The sequence below is a fragment of the Coregonus clupeaformis genome, unplaced genomic scaffold, assembly GCF_020615455.1.
Source record: "Coregonus clupeaformis isolate EN_2021a unplaced genomic scaffold, ASM2061545v1 scaf0199, whole genome shotgun sequence".
Classification (NCBI taxonomy): domain Eukaryota; kingdom Metazoa; phylum Chordata; class Actinopteri; order Salmoniformes; family Salmonidae; genus Coregonus; species Coregonus clupeaformis.
This window is the reverse complement of record NW_025533654.1, coordinates 158,861-174,471: the sequence shown is the minus strand read 5'-3', so window position 1 is coordinate 174,471 and position 15,611 is coordinate 158,861. Positions and strand designations below refer to the sequence as shown.

At 40.7% G+C, this 15,611-nt stretch overlaps 1 protein-coding gene across 1 annotated transcript; it reads left to right on the top strand.

The window, feature by feature from the left end:
- The first annotated feature begins 985 nt into the window (after positions 1 to 985).
- LOC121541958 (macrophage colony-stimulating factor 1 receptor 1-like) lies at positions 986 to 12,086 on the top strand. Its single transcript, XM_041851370.1, has 21 exons — positions 986 to 1,119; positions 4,056 to 4,322; positions 4,541 to 4,819; positions 6,096 to 6,232; positions 6,351 to 6,510; positions 7,035 to 7,245; positions 7,378 to 7,493; positions 7,667 to 7,778; positions 7,963 to 8,120; positions 8,311 to 8,432; positions 8,525 to 8,651; positions 8,735 to 8,842; positions 9,030 to 9,140; positions 9,255 to 9,426; positions 10,048 to 10,127; positions 10,284 to 10,393; positions 10,520 to 10,642; positions 10,729 to 10,840; positions 10,951 to 11,050; positions 11,145 to 11,250; positions 11,463 to 12,086. The coding sequence occupies exons 1-21, from the start codon at positions 1,071 to 1,073 to the stop codon at positions 11,613 to 11,615; spliced, it is 2,913 nt and encodes a 970-aa protein (XP_041707304.1). The 5' UTR covers positions 986 to 1,070; the 3' UTR covers positions 11,616 to 12,086.
- The last annotated feature ends 3,525 nt before the right edge of the window (positions 12,087 to 15,611 follow it).

Sequence of the window (15,611 nt, the reverse complement as noted above, 5' to 3'; positions counted from 1 at the left end):
CATTTCTCATTCTTATCAAATGCCTTATCAATTTAAGACTAAATTATGTTTTGTATAATTGATGAAAAACATTAAGCACTACATTTTTATTTAACCTTTATGTTGACAGGGAGTCGATGCTGAGACCAAGGTCTATTTTCCAGATGAGCCCTGTTTAGCACAACAATACACATTAAAATACAAAATGCACATTCATATACACATTTAAATAGACGTTATTATACACAACACACGTTAAGCAAACACAATCATAAACAGACACATTCTTGAAAGGCCCTAGAGGCACCAATTCTTCAAATGTTAAAGTGTATTGTAGATCAATCCACACGTAAGGTGTAACCAAACTAAAGGCAGGTCTACCCTATCTAAGGGTACTCATGCTATTTGTTGGTCAGGGTTGTTCCATCAGGTTTCAGTAGCATATTAAAGGCACTGATTGTAAATGTCAGAATTCATTTGTGATGTTACATGTTTCATAAATAGTACAGTATATCTTTGTTGTGCCTAATCTTTTTGCCTGGCTAGAGCATTGTCTTGTACAGAAAGCTGTTGAACTTCCAGCTCTATACTGAAAGGCCTATGGCAAGTGTCCTTGAGTGTGTCAGCTCAGACACATTGAAAGGGCATTTGATACTTCACATGCAATTTCTTGAGATGTACTAAATTACATAGTTTTCATTATGTTTTAATGGTTTTTCATGTCTTTTAATTAGCGGCATTTGCTTATTTATATTTAAAATATATGTAATAAAGATGTTTACTCTTGTTTCCACTCATGTCTAATTTAACTGACCATGTGTTAAAACATTGTCTAAACGTTGTTATACTACTAAAAGACAATGATTCATCCATCAAAATAATTCAGAACACCCAAACTACTTTAACATGTACTGGCTGTAAGCACTGTGGGAGGTGAGTTTGGGGAAGTTGTGACGGCATGAGGATATCAGGACTTACAAGCCACCCCAGTCAACTAGTTCCTTAACAACCCTTGAGTAGAGTGGACAGACTACACAGAGACAGACAGATAGACAGACAGAGACCAACAGAGACAGTGAGAGGGACAGAATATGCTCTTCCTGGCCCTTTTCCTGGGCATTATGCTCTGCACAGCCCAAGGTAAGCACATTAATCAATGCTACCCTAGTGATATTGTAGGAAGTAGTTTAAAATCAGCTCCTTTGTTCTCTGAATATTGTTCAGAGGATATGTTGTGATTTTTTAACCGAGACATTTAAATCTCATGGTGCTGTCAATATTCACTAAAATGTATCATATGTTCATGTGTTGTTTTGATAAAAAATTACCATAGTTTTATTGTATTTTGCATAGATAAAATGGGCATTATAACAGTCAAATATGTTTGTTTTAAATATTTAACACTATAGATACATGCAATTTAATCTTAATTACATTTTAAACATAAAAATGTAACCATGGATGTAACAGAATTTGGACTCAAATGGATAAAATGTCAGTGACTTTGAGGTATTCTCCTTTAGCCAAGACTGTTACAGTGAGAGCAGGTGTTTAGCTTTGTGGGTTCTGACATCTGAGAGCAGGGGGGACAGGGGGATCACGGTGGGGGACACACAGAGCTAACAGAACCTGTCCAGCTCCTGGTGGGTCCCCCCACTCCGCCGCCTCCCCAGAAAAAGCAGAAGTGAGAGTGGGAATGGGAAACAGGCCCCCCGAGACCTGGATCCGTCCAGCAAGTCCCCAGCACAATGTGTTTCCTGGAGCTAGACGCTATCGGGGGTTTCGTTTAAAACATTTCCACACACAAAAATACACTTAAACCAGCTCAGGAACACTCTCATTTCCCCTTTCTCCCTGAAAAAAACCACTCAAATATGAAATAGTCAGAAATGCGTTTATTGCAAAATAATTCTCGCTGGTGACGTTGATGTATACCAAGAAATTACATTTTCCTTGAATCTTACCCCTTTTCTTTGGATGATCTCTAAGGCATTACCATTGAAATAACTCATAATTCACCATATGATAAAATTCTGTCAGGTCAGTAACAGCAAATGACATAACTTTGGTACTGAAGTGTTGGTATCATGCCTGACAAAGGAGAAATTCAAGATGATGCGCTTCACTGATTCAAAGTAAGTGGATTGTTTGATGTCCATTTATTTTATTTTATACAATACAAGTGAAATACTGTGTTGTACAGTCAAATAAAATGTATTTTTCTTGCAGGTTTGTTGGCGTGTTAAAATGGGAAGTCTTCACTCAACATTCAACAATGAGACAATGTGTTTTCACCCTCTTTCAGGTGACAAAGAACCCCCTGCCAGTGAACCAGTTGGCATGACCATGGGGGCCCTTAAACCAGTCTTCCTCCCAGCCAACCCAGAGTCCAGTCAGGCTCCCCCAGACCCGGTGGTAGCCCCTACGTCTCTCTGCTGTGGAGTGGACGAGCTGAAACAGTTACTCTCCCAACTGACCCAGGACCAGCGAGAAGCTGCTAGCTGGAGAGTAGAGGTGGTCAAGGTGCTGTCTCAGCTGGTCCAGGAGCACCGAGAGGTGTCCAGCGGCCAGAGGGAGGTCGTCAAGCTGCTGAAGGCCATGAAGGACCAGGGAGCTCAGCACCTGAATGACCTGCAGAACCTGGGCAGACACCAGAGTCTCCTGGTGGAGAACCACCAGGCCCTGCTGCTACAGGTGTCTCGCATCTCCACCCACCTCCAGGACCTGGCCAAGAAACCCAACGCTGACAGCCAATGAGACGCTCAGATCTTAACCTGCATGAGACAGGCTGTCCAATCAGGATGAATAATCTTCATAACAAACTAAGCAGCAGTTCAATCCAGTTTCAGATTGTGGGCAATAACCTGCTACTAAACCAAGCTTGGTCAATAAGGCATACAATAGAGAATGCACTGATAAAGTCAATTTGCTTGTATGGATTTAACAATGAACTGATGAACCAATCACAGTCTGATATCCCAATACTAAATCACATGATCTGATTTGTTTATTTTTGACTGTTTTAGATTAGAACATCCATGATTGATTACCAATGTATAGCATCACTGTCTGAATCGCCTAAAAACCAAATAAACAGATTCAAAATAACATTTATTTTACAAGTCTTCTTTGTGGAGCTCCACAATTTCCTGGTTGCTAAAATTCTAATAGTTAGCCTAATTTCAGTTAATGTGATGAAACAAGCAATGTAGAGAATCATGGCAGAATCCAAACCGCTGTGAAATATCATTTCAATAACCCAAAATATTGTAATTTCAGCTGTTTGAAGCTGGTGTACAAACGAGAAAGTAAAAGACGCAAAAACTAAACTTAAGAACAGGAAGCATAGAAATAGTGCACATAGAACAGATCTACCGCTTCTTAGACTTGCTTTCAAAGAGAATGACAGATCTATACCTCACATTTCTATGTGAATTTGGTCGGGTCGCCCAAAACGTTACATATTGCAGCTTTAAATTGTTCTTCCTCTTCCATCCAAGGTAGATCATGTTCTATCTATATGTCCAGCTCTACATTTACTACTGATGACTCAATTCTGTCTGACTATTACTCCACCCTCCTTATGCAAGGATGAATCAGTGATATATGTTTTCAGTTGAGGTCTTTAAAATGTTCAAAACATTTTTGACCACCACCCTGAAAAACAACAATTTGTACAACAAACTGTCCGTAACGCATTCAATCACCCTACAAACGTGTCAAAGTGAGAGATCTCTGAACAAATGTTCACATATTAATTTTTTTTATTGATTGAAGTTGAAGATCAAATGTATAAACTGAATAAATACAAATCAGTGGGGCATCCACTTGAACATGTTCATCCCTGAGAAGATAGGTTTTAGAGTTACAAATGTGATAATTCATTGAAATATATTATTACCATAATCTATGTCTATATTCCATGAAATGTGAGGGACATGTGAGGGACATGTGAGGGGACATGTGAGTGGCCATGTGAGGGTAAGTGAGGGACATGTGATGGACATGTGAGGGACATGTGAGGGACTGTTAATCTTGATTGATTATTCCTGGTTCTGTCTTTGGTTTGTTGACAGAGCGAAGTCCTCCAGTGATCAAGCTGAACTCTGTGGTGCTGAGGGAGGCTGAGAGGATTTTGCCTGTTGGAACGTCGTTCACCTTGACCTGTGAGGGGGACAGCACAGTCACCTGGTCTACCACAGCGTTCAAAAGGAGGAACACTAGACTGGGGAGTGTGATTACCACCGGCACCATACCCCTTACAGCGGACTACACTGGCACATACAAGTGTGCGTTTGACAACCAACCAGACCTGTTCTCAGAGGTCCACATCTATGTGAAAGGTAAGTGTTTTCATAAAATGGGTCGGTATCTTTTATGGATGTTGAGCGTGGGAAATGTGCTCTAAACATTTTAGATGATCATTGTTATTATAATCTGTCCAGCTGCCACAGCCACACACAATATTTTACGTTTATCAGCAAATATGTCACAAGTTAAGTCAACATTTCCTCACCACATAATGTCATATTTATTGCTCAACCTGTTATGTTCCTTATAGATCCAAATAACGTCCTGGTAACCCCCCGCGTCCTGAGAGATGTGAAGGAAGGCAGGGACCTTCTCCTCTGTCAGCTGACAGACCCCAGTGCCACAGACCTGTCCCTCCGTATGGCTAACGGAGACCCAACACCCCCCGACATCAACTACACTGTCAATCCCAGGAGAGGTATCCTGATAAGACACCTTCTGACCAGCCACAGTGCAAACTACGTCTGCAGCGCAAAGATCAATGGGGTCACAAGATCCTCCAAAGATATCCCCATCATTGTCATTAAAAGTAAGATGAAGTAGATGTCTGTGCATTTTGTATTTGTTGGACATTGAGGTTATTAGTCCCAAAGGCACGGCAACATTTGGAAAAAGTCAAGGGGTGTGAATACTTCTGAAGGCACTGTATTTCATTTTTGTAACATCATCAGACATAATTTGTTAGTCGCTCTGGATAAGAGCGTCTGCTAAATGACTGAAATGTCTGTGTGCATAGGTAGACAGGCCTGTTTTCTTTCCTAGTTCCTTTTACAATGCCTGACCAGAGGGGGGAGAAGTTGAACAGCAGTAGATTCAGCACAGTTGTAGCGGTGTGGGCTAATATAGTCAAAATGTTTGCCTTGGGGTAAGTTGAGCCAATGGGGTATGTTGAGCCAATGGCCATGGGGTATGTTGAGCCAATGGTTGAGCTAATGGCAGTTTGAGCAAAAATAAGTGTTTTTCCCTCCAGGCGTAATGCAAGGCATTATCGCTGGGATATAAGGCTTATGTTAAAAGGATTAAAAGGGTTGTTTTTTTAAGTACTAAGTGTATGATAGGTGTTAAGCCTGTGTCAAAAGATGCTTAAAATGATTGTGATTGTAATGAATTGTGTTTGGGAAATAAAGATAGACATGGTTTTAAAACGTTTTATAAAATGGAAACTCATATGGTAATGTATAGATGCAGCACTGACTACACCAAAGTATAGCAACTGTAGGCCTATACTAAAGTTGGCATTGCCACTTGGGTTGTATTCACTAGGGCTTCATTTTCCGTTGCAAAACCTTTTGATACTTTGATACTAATGAATATCACCCTGGCCCTGCAGAGTTACAGTGGTATGCAGGGGTTTGCTCCAGCCAACACAGCACCAAAATACCTGAGAGAGCTAATCAACTCAAGGTCTCGATAAACTGAATGAAGTAGTTTTGTGTTGGGCTGGAGCTAAACCATCCACGTCCAGTAGCTCTCCAACAATCACTAGGGTCGCTGACCATTGCATTACTATTGTTTTTTGTTTTTGTTTTTTTTACCGTTTTATAAGGGTTAATGTAGTATACATGTATCAGTTTACCCACCTTTTTATTTTTGTGAATAGGGTTTATTTTGTGAATAAGTGTTTTTTTGCATTAGGGTACCCACATGTTTTACCACTACATCTTGTCTGACCTAAATGACAAAGGTAGTATGAGAAATGTATGCACTCACTAACTGTAAGTCGCTCTGGATAAGAGCGTCTGCTAAACGACTACAATGTAAATGTAAAGCATCTAAACACATCTACTTCTCTGTGTCTGTTCCAGGTTTGAGTTGGCCACCGTCTGTGTTCATTGAGGTAGATGGGTATGTTAGTATTGTTGGAGAGCAGCTCCTCATACCCTGCATCACCAGTAACCCTAACCACTTCTTCAACGTCACCTGGAAACATTCCTCTCTCAAAGTATGTTACACAGTAACCTGTCCTCAATTTCTGTCGTTAAATCATAGATGTCTCCTCTGTTAGCTTGTATGATACAGTATATGTCTGAAGATCTTTTTTATGATTTTTTTTTATACAGGCATTGAAAGTCTCACAAGATGTGGACCAGGACAAGCAGGTCCACATCACCAGTACAGTGACTATCCCGGCTGTGACCATGTCTGACACAGGAAACTTCACCTGTACAGCCATAAATGAGGCTGGGGCCAACAGCTCCACCACCTACCTGCAGGTCGTAGGTATGCATTAGGGAAAGGGAGTGTTGATCTAGCATCTAATATGTTTCGCTAACATCTAATATGTTTCGCTAACATCTAATATGTTTCGATAACATCTAATATGTTTTGCAAACATCTAATATGTTTAGTTAACATCTAATATGTTCAGCTAACATCTAACATGTTTCGCTAACATCTAACATGTTTCGCTAACATCTAATATGTTTTGCTAACATCTAATATGTTTCGTTAACATCTAATATGTTCAGCTAACATCTAACATATTTCGTTAACATCTAATATGTTTCGCTACATGGGAACATGTAAGCCCGCGAGATCAGGATGGTAGTACGAGGCTAGTGTTGATCTTCACAAACACCAAACACGGAAACCTGTTTTAAAAGTGAAACTCAGCTCAGCATCCTCAAAGGAAATTGTGGTGTGAAACTTTAAAATGTTACGTTTTGTTGAAGTTCGTGATCAAAATAATGTTCTCTAATGTTATCTCTAATGTTATCTCTCCGTTTGTCCTTCTCCCTCATCAGATGAGCCTTACATTAGGCTCATACCCCGCCTGTCACCAAATCTCTACCAAAATGGCTCCTTAGTTGAAGTGAAAGAAGGGGAGAACCTTGAGATAAGCATTCTGATCGAGGCCTATCCCCAAATCAAGAAGCAGTGGTGGGACGTGCCCATGTCTCACAGTCACAACATCTCCACTCATGATGTCACATGGGCCGTCCGAGGCAATAACAGGTAATTATTTTCCCAATAATTACTCTACATGATTTGTCTGCTTCTGAATGTGTGTTTCACATCATTTATAAAAGATGCTGAATAAATACAGAAGCCTGTGCTGTTATTTGATCCTGTCCTGTCACCCTGTAGGTACGAAAGCAGCCTGCTGCTACAGAGAGTGAGGTCTGAGGAGAGAGGCCAGTACACCCTCCACACCAGGAGCACACGCCTCGACAGCTCCATCACCTTCAATATCCAAGTCTACCGTAAGTCAAATCAAATCAAATCAGATGTTGTTGCAGGTGTAGCGAAATGCTTGTGCGGTCACACCAACATTCAAACTAGCAAGAAAATATGGAGCAAAACTGTGCCGTGTCCTGAGAGTGACATGATGATGACTTACACAGTGTGATGCTGTCTGTCCTCTCTGACTGAGTAGAGAAACCCAGTGCCATGCTCAGACTGAAGAATTCCACCACCCTGATCTGCACCTCCTCTGGATACCCAGCTCCCACAATCCTCTGGTACCAGTGCCCAGGAATACAAAACACGTAAGTGTAAAAACTGCTGAAGTAAAAAGGGCTTTATAAACTCAATTTGATTGATTGTAGGTTCTCTAACTGGATAACAATAAGACAAGAGCTTTCCACAGCACAAGATGCAGAGAGAGCCGTTTCACTCTTAAATGAAACAGGCCTACTGTCTGTGCTCTTCCTGATGTTTCTCTGTTGTCAGGTGTGATGGGGACAATGACACCGTGGAGGTGCAGCGTCTCTTCACCAGCACCATGGAGGTGCAGAGTGAACTGAACCTCAGTCTCTCAACTGAGGACGTCACAGTGGAGTGTGTGACCTTTAACTTGGTTGGTGAAGAGCGGGACGTCTTCGTATCGCGTAAGACGACGATTACAGATATACAGTACACTACACAAACAAAAGTTTGGCGTGATTCTCACATGGCGCCGGTCGTGTCTTATTATGACTAGTACTGAAACAGCCGCAGGTTATTTCTCATGTCCCTGTGCAGTACTGAATAATGTCATGAGCTGACTTCAAGGGCATCACATGTGTTGCTATGTTTTAGATGTTCCTGCTTCAATCCCACCTGTAATATCCGAGCTGTTCACCCTCACTCTCATTGGAGCCACCAGCACAGCAGCTTTTCTGTTCCTTCTGCTTGTCATCGTTCTGTACAAATACAAGCAGGTGAGCTGCATTTACTGGCTCGTTCATTGGCTGTCACTGCCCAAATACGTTTGCAGTTTGAACCATTACACAACACATGTTTTCTCTCATAGAAACCCAAATATGAAGTCCGGTGGAAGATCATTGAGGACAATGATGGGAATAACTACACCTTTATTGATCCTACTCAACTTCCCTATAACAAGAAGTGGGAGTTCCCTCGTGATAAGCTGAGGCTTGGTATGTTTTATTGCAGTTTTGGGGGTTAAAATAGAGACCAGTACACGAAACAGTAATGACTGACTGAATACTCTGGGTTCCAGGCCAGATTCTGGGAGCAGGGGCTTTTGGGAAAGTGGTGGAGGCCACTGCCTATGGTCTGGGGACCGATGACAACATGACCACCCGTGTGGCAGTAAAGATGCTCAAGCGTGAGTTAGCCTCCTCATACTGTTTGTAAAATCTTTAACCCTGCAGCATTGCTTTTAATTTACAGAAGGAAGTCAAAATGATTGTAAAATACATAACTGGTATTGGATACATGCTGGCAAGTAGTTCCCATCATAGAAGAAGCAGTATCTCAGTACATGCAATAATGAAAGAGTTACTTCTCCTCAGCAAGCGCCCACTCAGAGGAGAGAGAGGCTCTGATGTCAGAACTGAAGATCCTCAGTCACCTGGGATGTCATGACAACATTGTTAACCTGTTGGGGGCATGTACTCAAGGAGGTGTGACAAACTATTTTCTGTACTTGCATTTCCATAGAAGAAGGTAAACATGACTTGTTGGTGAGTATCATTGGTTAACCAAATCGGTCATCTCATTGTTGTGTTCGACCACAGGCCCAATGCTGATGATCACAGAGTACTGTAGCCATGGCGACCTGCTGAACTTCCTGCGTGGCAAGGCCAAGCTGTTCCTGGACTCCATCCTGAGCGTACAAGGGGTTCCAGAGGTTCCAGGGGATAGTTATCAGTACAAGAACACATGTACCCAGGAGTCTCGTGTCAGGAGGTGGGCTGAACTGATCACTAGCATGCCTCTCTACTCTCAACTCACTCTCCTTTCTCCAGTCTCCCAGCAGAGACATGGTTTCTGGGTTAGTGAAAGTGCACCAAAACGAGAAATGAGAAAATAGATGTGAGACAAAGTTTCAGTCTCCACACATGTTTTATGTACTGTCAACCAGGTGACAAAGCTGTGTATTCTACTAGCCAGTAACCTCCTCCCGCTGCCCTCATTCTATGCATTGCTCTCTGTGGTGCCGTATCACAATCCACATTCTATACTAACAAGGCATTAACGCCTCGTGACGCACGTCATGGTCTCTACGTTATCACTGACCATACATTTTAATTCCTACACAGAATACACTGAGTGTACAAAACATTAGGAACACCTTCCTAATATTCAGTTGTCTCAAGGCTTAAATATCCTTCCTTAACCTGTCTCCTCCCCTTCATCTACACTGATTTAAGTATATTTAACAAGTGACATCAATAAGGGATCATAGTTTTCACCTGGATTCACCTGGTCAGTCTATGTCATGGAAAGAGTTCTTAATGTTTTGTCCACTCAGTGTACCTGTACAGTGTAGACCGTAGTGTAACCTCTAAGTCCTCTATGTGTCTGCAGTGACAGTGGGATCTCCTGCTCCAGCTCAGACAACTACCAGGACATGCGTCCAGCGCAGAGGCCCAAACACTGCCCTCTTGGTAATCAACATCCATCTACACACCACAGTAACACAGAGCGGGTTGTTATACACTCTTCCTCCATCTTTCTCTCTGCTAGGTTGTGGAGTGGAAGGGTGGTAATATACACTGTTAAGTCTCATATAGTCTCTCTCTTCCTCTCTCTCTCCCTGATAGGTTCTTTATGTGAGGATCCAGAGACAGGCACCTGGTCGCTGGACATAGAAGACTTGTTAAGGTTCTCCTATCAGGTGGCTCAGGGAATGGACTTCCTTGCATCCAAAAACGTAATAGAAAAATGCAATTGTAATTTAAGTCAACTCATGTAGTGTAACATGCAGATTGACACATGACTATATTTTACATTTACATTTTAGTCATTTATATGAGTGAAACCCATGTTGTCTTTGCAGTGCATTCACAGGGACGTGGCCGCTAGGAACGTCCTATTGACCGATGGCTGCGTGGCTAAGATCTGCGACTTTGGGCTCGCTCGAGACATCGAGAATGACTCCAACTATGTGGTGAAAGGAAATGTGAGTTAATGCAATTTGTATAAAGAAATCACTTTAGTTTAGGAAGCTCAGATTCTCCAATGATTGTGAACTATGTTCCTTCCCAGGCCCGTCTGCCAGTGAAGTGGATGGCCCCTGAGAGCATATTTGACTGTGTGTACACGGTGCAGAGTGACATCTGGTCCTATGGGATACTGCTGTGGGAGGTCTTCTCTCTGGGTGGGTCACACTGGCATGTGATGACACAAATTATGTCTTATGTTGAATCAAAGTATGTGAGAAAATATATATATTTTTTTTTTAAATAAATGTTTTGTTGTTATTTCTAGGTAAGAGCCCATACCCTAATGTTGTGGTGGACACCCGGTTTTACAAGATGATCAAAGATGGATGCCACATGTCACAGCCGGACTTTGCCCCTCCAGAGATGTGAGTATTATACTTCAGGATGGACATATCAGCGAAGAGCGATGAAGTAACCTGACAACCTGCTGCAGCATCTGAAACTGAGTGTTCTCCTCAGATACACCATCATGAAGATGTGCTGGAACATGGAACCAACAGCGCGTCCAAACTTCAGTACCATTGGCCAGCTTATCCAGAGGCTACTGCCTGACCTGCCAGACCAGGTCAGATGGACTTCAGTAATCCACTGTAGAGTCTTTTTACATTTACAGTCTCTCTCTTAGCATTCCGCTAACTTCTAATTATTTCCTAAAGCTAGATTTTCTGCACTCCTAAAAAATGTATTTACAGTAAGAATAATATAATTTGGTGGGGTAAAATGGTTTGGGGACATCAACACTTTTAATGTGACACTAAGTATCCTTTCTTCTGCCAGACCTACATGAATGTGCAGGATGAGACGCCACAGCAGGAGGCGGGAGAGCAGTATGATCAAGCTAAGATTAGTGAGGATTGTGATCAGACACTGAACCAGGAAGAAGAGGAGCAGCCCCTGGTGATGAAGAATAACAACTACCAGTTCTGCTGAGAGCACATCAGGCCATCCTCAATTACTATACGTTAATAGATGACTTTCTGTCGGTCATAGGCAAGTGATGGATGGACTAGACACACCAGGTGATCCAAATGTCTTGACTCTCATTGTATAGAACATGGTTTTAGTGTCATACAGTAGCTTTTTACGAAGTACAAAGTCAAGTTCTAGTAAGCAACAACAGTTTTAACAGGAACTAAGCGTGAATGCCTTGAACATTTTATGTACAGAAAATGGCCATAAGCCCAGAATGACATTATTCTACCCCATGTAACTTTTATATTTACATTGTAAAGTATCTTGATCTCTAGGCTAACTCTGATCGGACTGTGACAACTTAATGCCAGAAGTGGTGCATGGGTAAAATCCCTAGGGAAGCCAAGTCAGGAAGAAAAAGCCATATTACAACATTTACATTTAGCAGACGCTCTTATCCAGAGCGACTTACAAATTACACAACGTATGTGTTGTGATAATTGCATTGTTTGCTCTATAACCTGTTAGTTCATATGCCTTGCCACCGTGATATATAGAAGACACAGTGGCAGAATAAATTCAACCACACCTTTGTTTCATCACAAGACCAGAGAGCAACCTCTGTCCTCTGTTTGTGCAAGTAGAAAAAAATATGTTGACTCACCCCTACTTGTAGAGAAACACCAAGGCCATCCTCCTCTCTTTCATGTTGAGGAAACGGTCTATCACTCTGTCATAAAGTACACACTTTAAGTTTTTGTTGTCCTAGGTTACCTGGCTAAAATGCTTGCTCACTAGCCTAACTTCCTTTCATGGGCAACGATGAGCCAGCTAGATAACATTAGCATACTACATCTAGCTACATTTTGAACTTCCATCCTCTCAGGCCAGGGGCACAATGTATGAATTTATGGTTGGATCACAATCGCCGTTATAATCATTGGCCAGTATGGAAAATTAAGTAATTAAGCTAGCTAGCCACCGGAGGACAATGACACAATGTGATTCAACAATTCAAGTTGTTTCTCTCGCTTGGATGCTTTCTGTGGTGTGACACATTCAGCCTCTTGCGAATTGAAGGGAAATTATGAAACACAGAGAGTTATTATTTTATGTTTTTTTCTTGGTACATTTTTTGGGGAAGCCTGCCATGAATACTGCTTAGTGAGCCTTTAAAAATGATTGGAGAATGGACCCAGTTACATATGCAGTTTGATATGTGTTTCCAATACTCACAAAGTTCTCAACACCAATTCTAGTGAACTGAGATCAACGTTTCAGCATGCCTAAGTAACACAATACATAGTTATTGCAGAAAGTTTTTTATATTATGGTAGGCAGTCAATAAGTTTTGTGTTTTGTGTTTAGCCAGTGTGTAGCCCTGGCTCACAATTTATTTTGAACGGACGTTTTGTCGTTTTGGAGATGAGTTTTGTTTTGGTGGGCTCGTTCCATGGGGATGAGAAACGTACGTATATTATTATGAGTTGTAGCAACATATTTTGATCTTTAAAGTTTTTATTGAGTGCTTGTAACCATGTAACAAAACGATTACTGTATTTTGTCTTGCCTTGAGTGTAAGAACATAAAAAATAAATGGAAATATACTGTAAGTATGCAATCATATAAAAAAGCTTTTCAAAGAGCAATAAGCTCAAATTAATTTCCTACCTTCTATGAATTCCTGATACCAGGTCATAATAGTTGTAGAGGTAGTTATTGTAGTTTCATATATTCAATGCAAAGTTCTGCTATCAGGTAGGCTACTATACATTTCATTGACCCCATAGCCACTCATGGTAAAGGATATGTTTTCCATGCATACCTACCCAAAATATGCTTATGTATATATACCATTTTGGAGAAGCAAAACCTTTTATTTTTACTATCAGGAATTTGCCCTCATTTGTTGAAAAACAAGAACCTAGACATTGCATAAACAGTCAAGTTACTTCACCTGCTAAACTATTTTGCAATTCTGGAAGATGGCACATACCCCTTCATAACCACAAAAACGAATCATAAAAAGTAAGAATGCACAAGCGAGATTAGATATAAAAAGAGTAAGGATGATTGACGACAAACCACAGACCAATAACTTTAATTTATGCCAATATTTTATGAAAAATTCCCCTACTATAACGATTAACGGTATGTGACTGTTTATACCACTAGGGGGCAGCACCATTGCACACAATTTAACAGAGTTCTAAGAAACTAGCCACCCAGCTACATCTCACTATGTTGCCTAAGGTGACGTAGCCTCATAATTACCCGACTGATTCCAGCGATACATACGTGAACATTCATGTAAGCTTGCGAGATCAGGCGGCTTGCGAGACAAAAGGTTATGTGCTACTTCTCACAGATTGATCCTCCCCAACTTCTTCTCACTGTGAGATATCACTCCCATATCTCATTCTATTACATCCTTAACTTTAGACTAATCTGAGATTAACCTGATAACAACTTTAGACTAACATGAGACTAACCTGATACTAACTTTAGACTAACCTGAGACTAATCTGAGGCTAACTTTAGACTAACCTGAGACTAACCTGATAATAACTTTAGATTAATCTGAAACTGACCTGATAATGACTTTATACTAACCTTACACTAACTTTAGACTAACCTGAGACTAATTTCAGACTAACTTTTGACTAACGTTAGACTAACCTGAGACTACCTTTAGACTAACCTGATAATAACTTTAGACTAATGTTACGTTCCCCAGCAAGAAAACCAAATAGTTTCACTGGAACAGAAGCGGGGACAAACAAAGTGTCATTAACGACAACCAAAACTAATAATGTAAGCATGCTGTGTCCATAATCACTGACCACAACCAAAAGGAAACAGGTGGGGTTTTAGGAGGGGTTCTGAAAAGGGTGTCCACTAAAAGTTGACTAGCAACAACAACTGGGGCTTAAAAGACACCCACCATGAGCCCCCACTAAATTTGCCCAAGATCAGGCAAACAAAATTAAAAACCGGAAGTAAACCAAAAAGAGGAAGTAAACCAAAAAGTGGAACAAAACGAAAATAGATAAAGGATTGTTTGTCTAGAAATCAAATAGGGAGAGGCAACTAAAGGTGAAACACATTCCAAGTAACGAGATGACAAGCCAGTACAGGTGTAACACATACTGACTAACGAGGTGACACCAATCGGTGCGCCCCACGTGCTAATGTACAACCTCAAAATATACATGAAAAAAACAAAATCCAGTAACACCTTCCCCCTTATATATATGTGTATATATCCTATATTTTTGTTGGACAAGTTTGCTCACAACCAACAGAAAACAACTTCCATTTCACAACATTATCAATTTAAATGCATCGCCTTTTCCAGTATAAACATGGTGTCTACTGGCTGTCATCACTTAAATACCAGACAAAACAGCCACATTTGTATATATATATATATATATATATATATATATATATATATATATATATATATACATACATACATACATACATACATACATACATACATACATACATACATACATACATACATACATACATATGTATATTATATACATAAATACTGTATATACAGTACCAGTCAAAAGTTTGGACACACCTACCCATTCAAGGGTTTTTCTTTATTTTTATTATTTTCTACATTGTAGAATAATAGTGAAGACATCAAAACTATGAAATAACACATATGGAATCATATAGTAACCAAAAAGTGTTAAACAAATCAAAATGTATTTAATATTTGAGATTCTTCAAAGTAGCCAACCTATGCCTTGTTGACAGCTTTGCACACTATTGGCCTTCTCTCAACCAGCTTAATCTGGAATGCTTTTCCAACTGTCTTGAAGGAGTTCCCACATATGCTGAGCACTTGTTGGCTGCTTTTCCTTCACTCTGTGGTCCGACTCATCCCAAACCATCTCAATTTGGTTGAGGTCAGGGGATTGTGGAGGCCAGGTCATCTGATGCAGCACTCCATCACTCTCCTTCTTGGTAAAATAGCCCTTACACAGCCTGGAG

What these genes read in the sequence shown, in the direction of transcription:
- LOC121541958 (XM_041851370.1), top strand. Translation starts at nt 1,071, where the DNA reads ATGCTCTTCCTGGCCCTTTTCCTGGGCATTATGCTCTGCACAGCCCAA. An exon ending in GTGGGAGGTCTTCTCTCTGG is followed by an intron (nt 10,841 to 10,950) that starts GTGGGTCACACT and finishes TGTTATTTCTAG; the next exon opens with GTAAGAGCCCATACCCTAAT. An exon ending in TGCCTGACCTGCCAGACCAG is followed by an intron (nt 11,251 to 11,462) that starts GTCAGATGGACT and finishes TTCTTCTGCCAG; the next exon opens with ACCTACATGAATGTGCAGGA.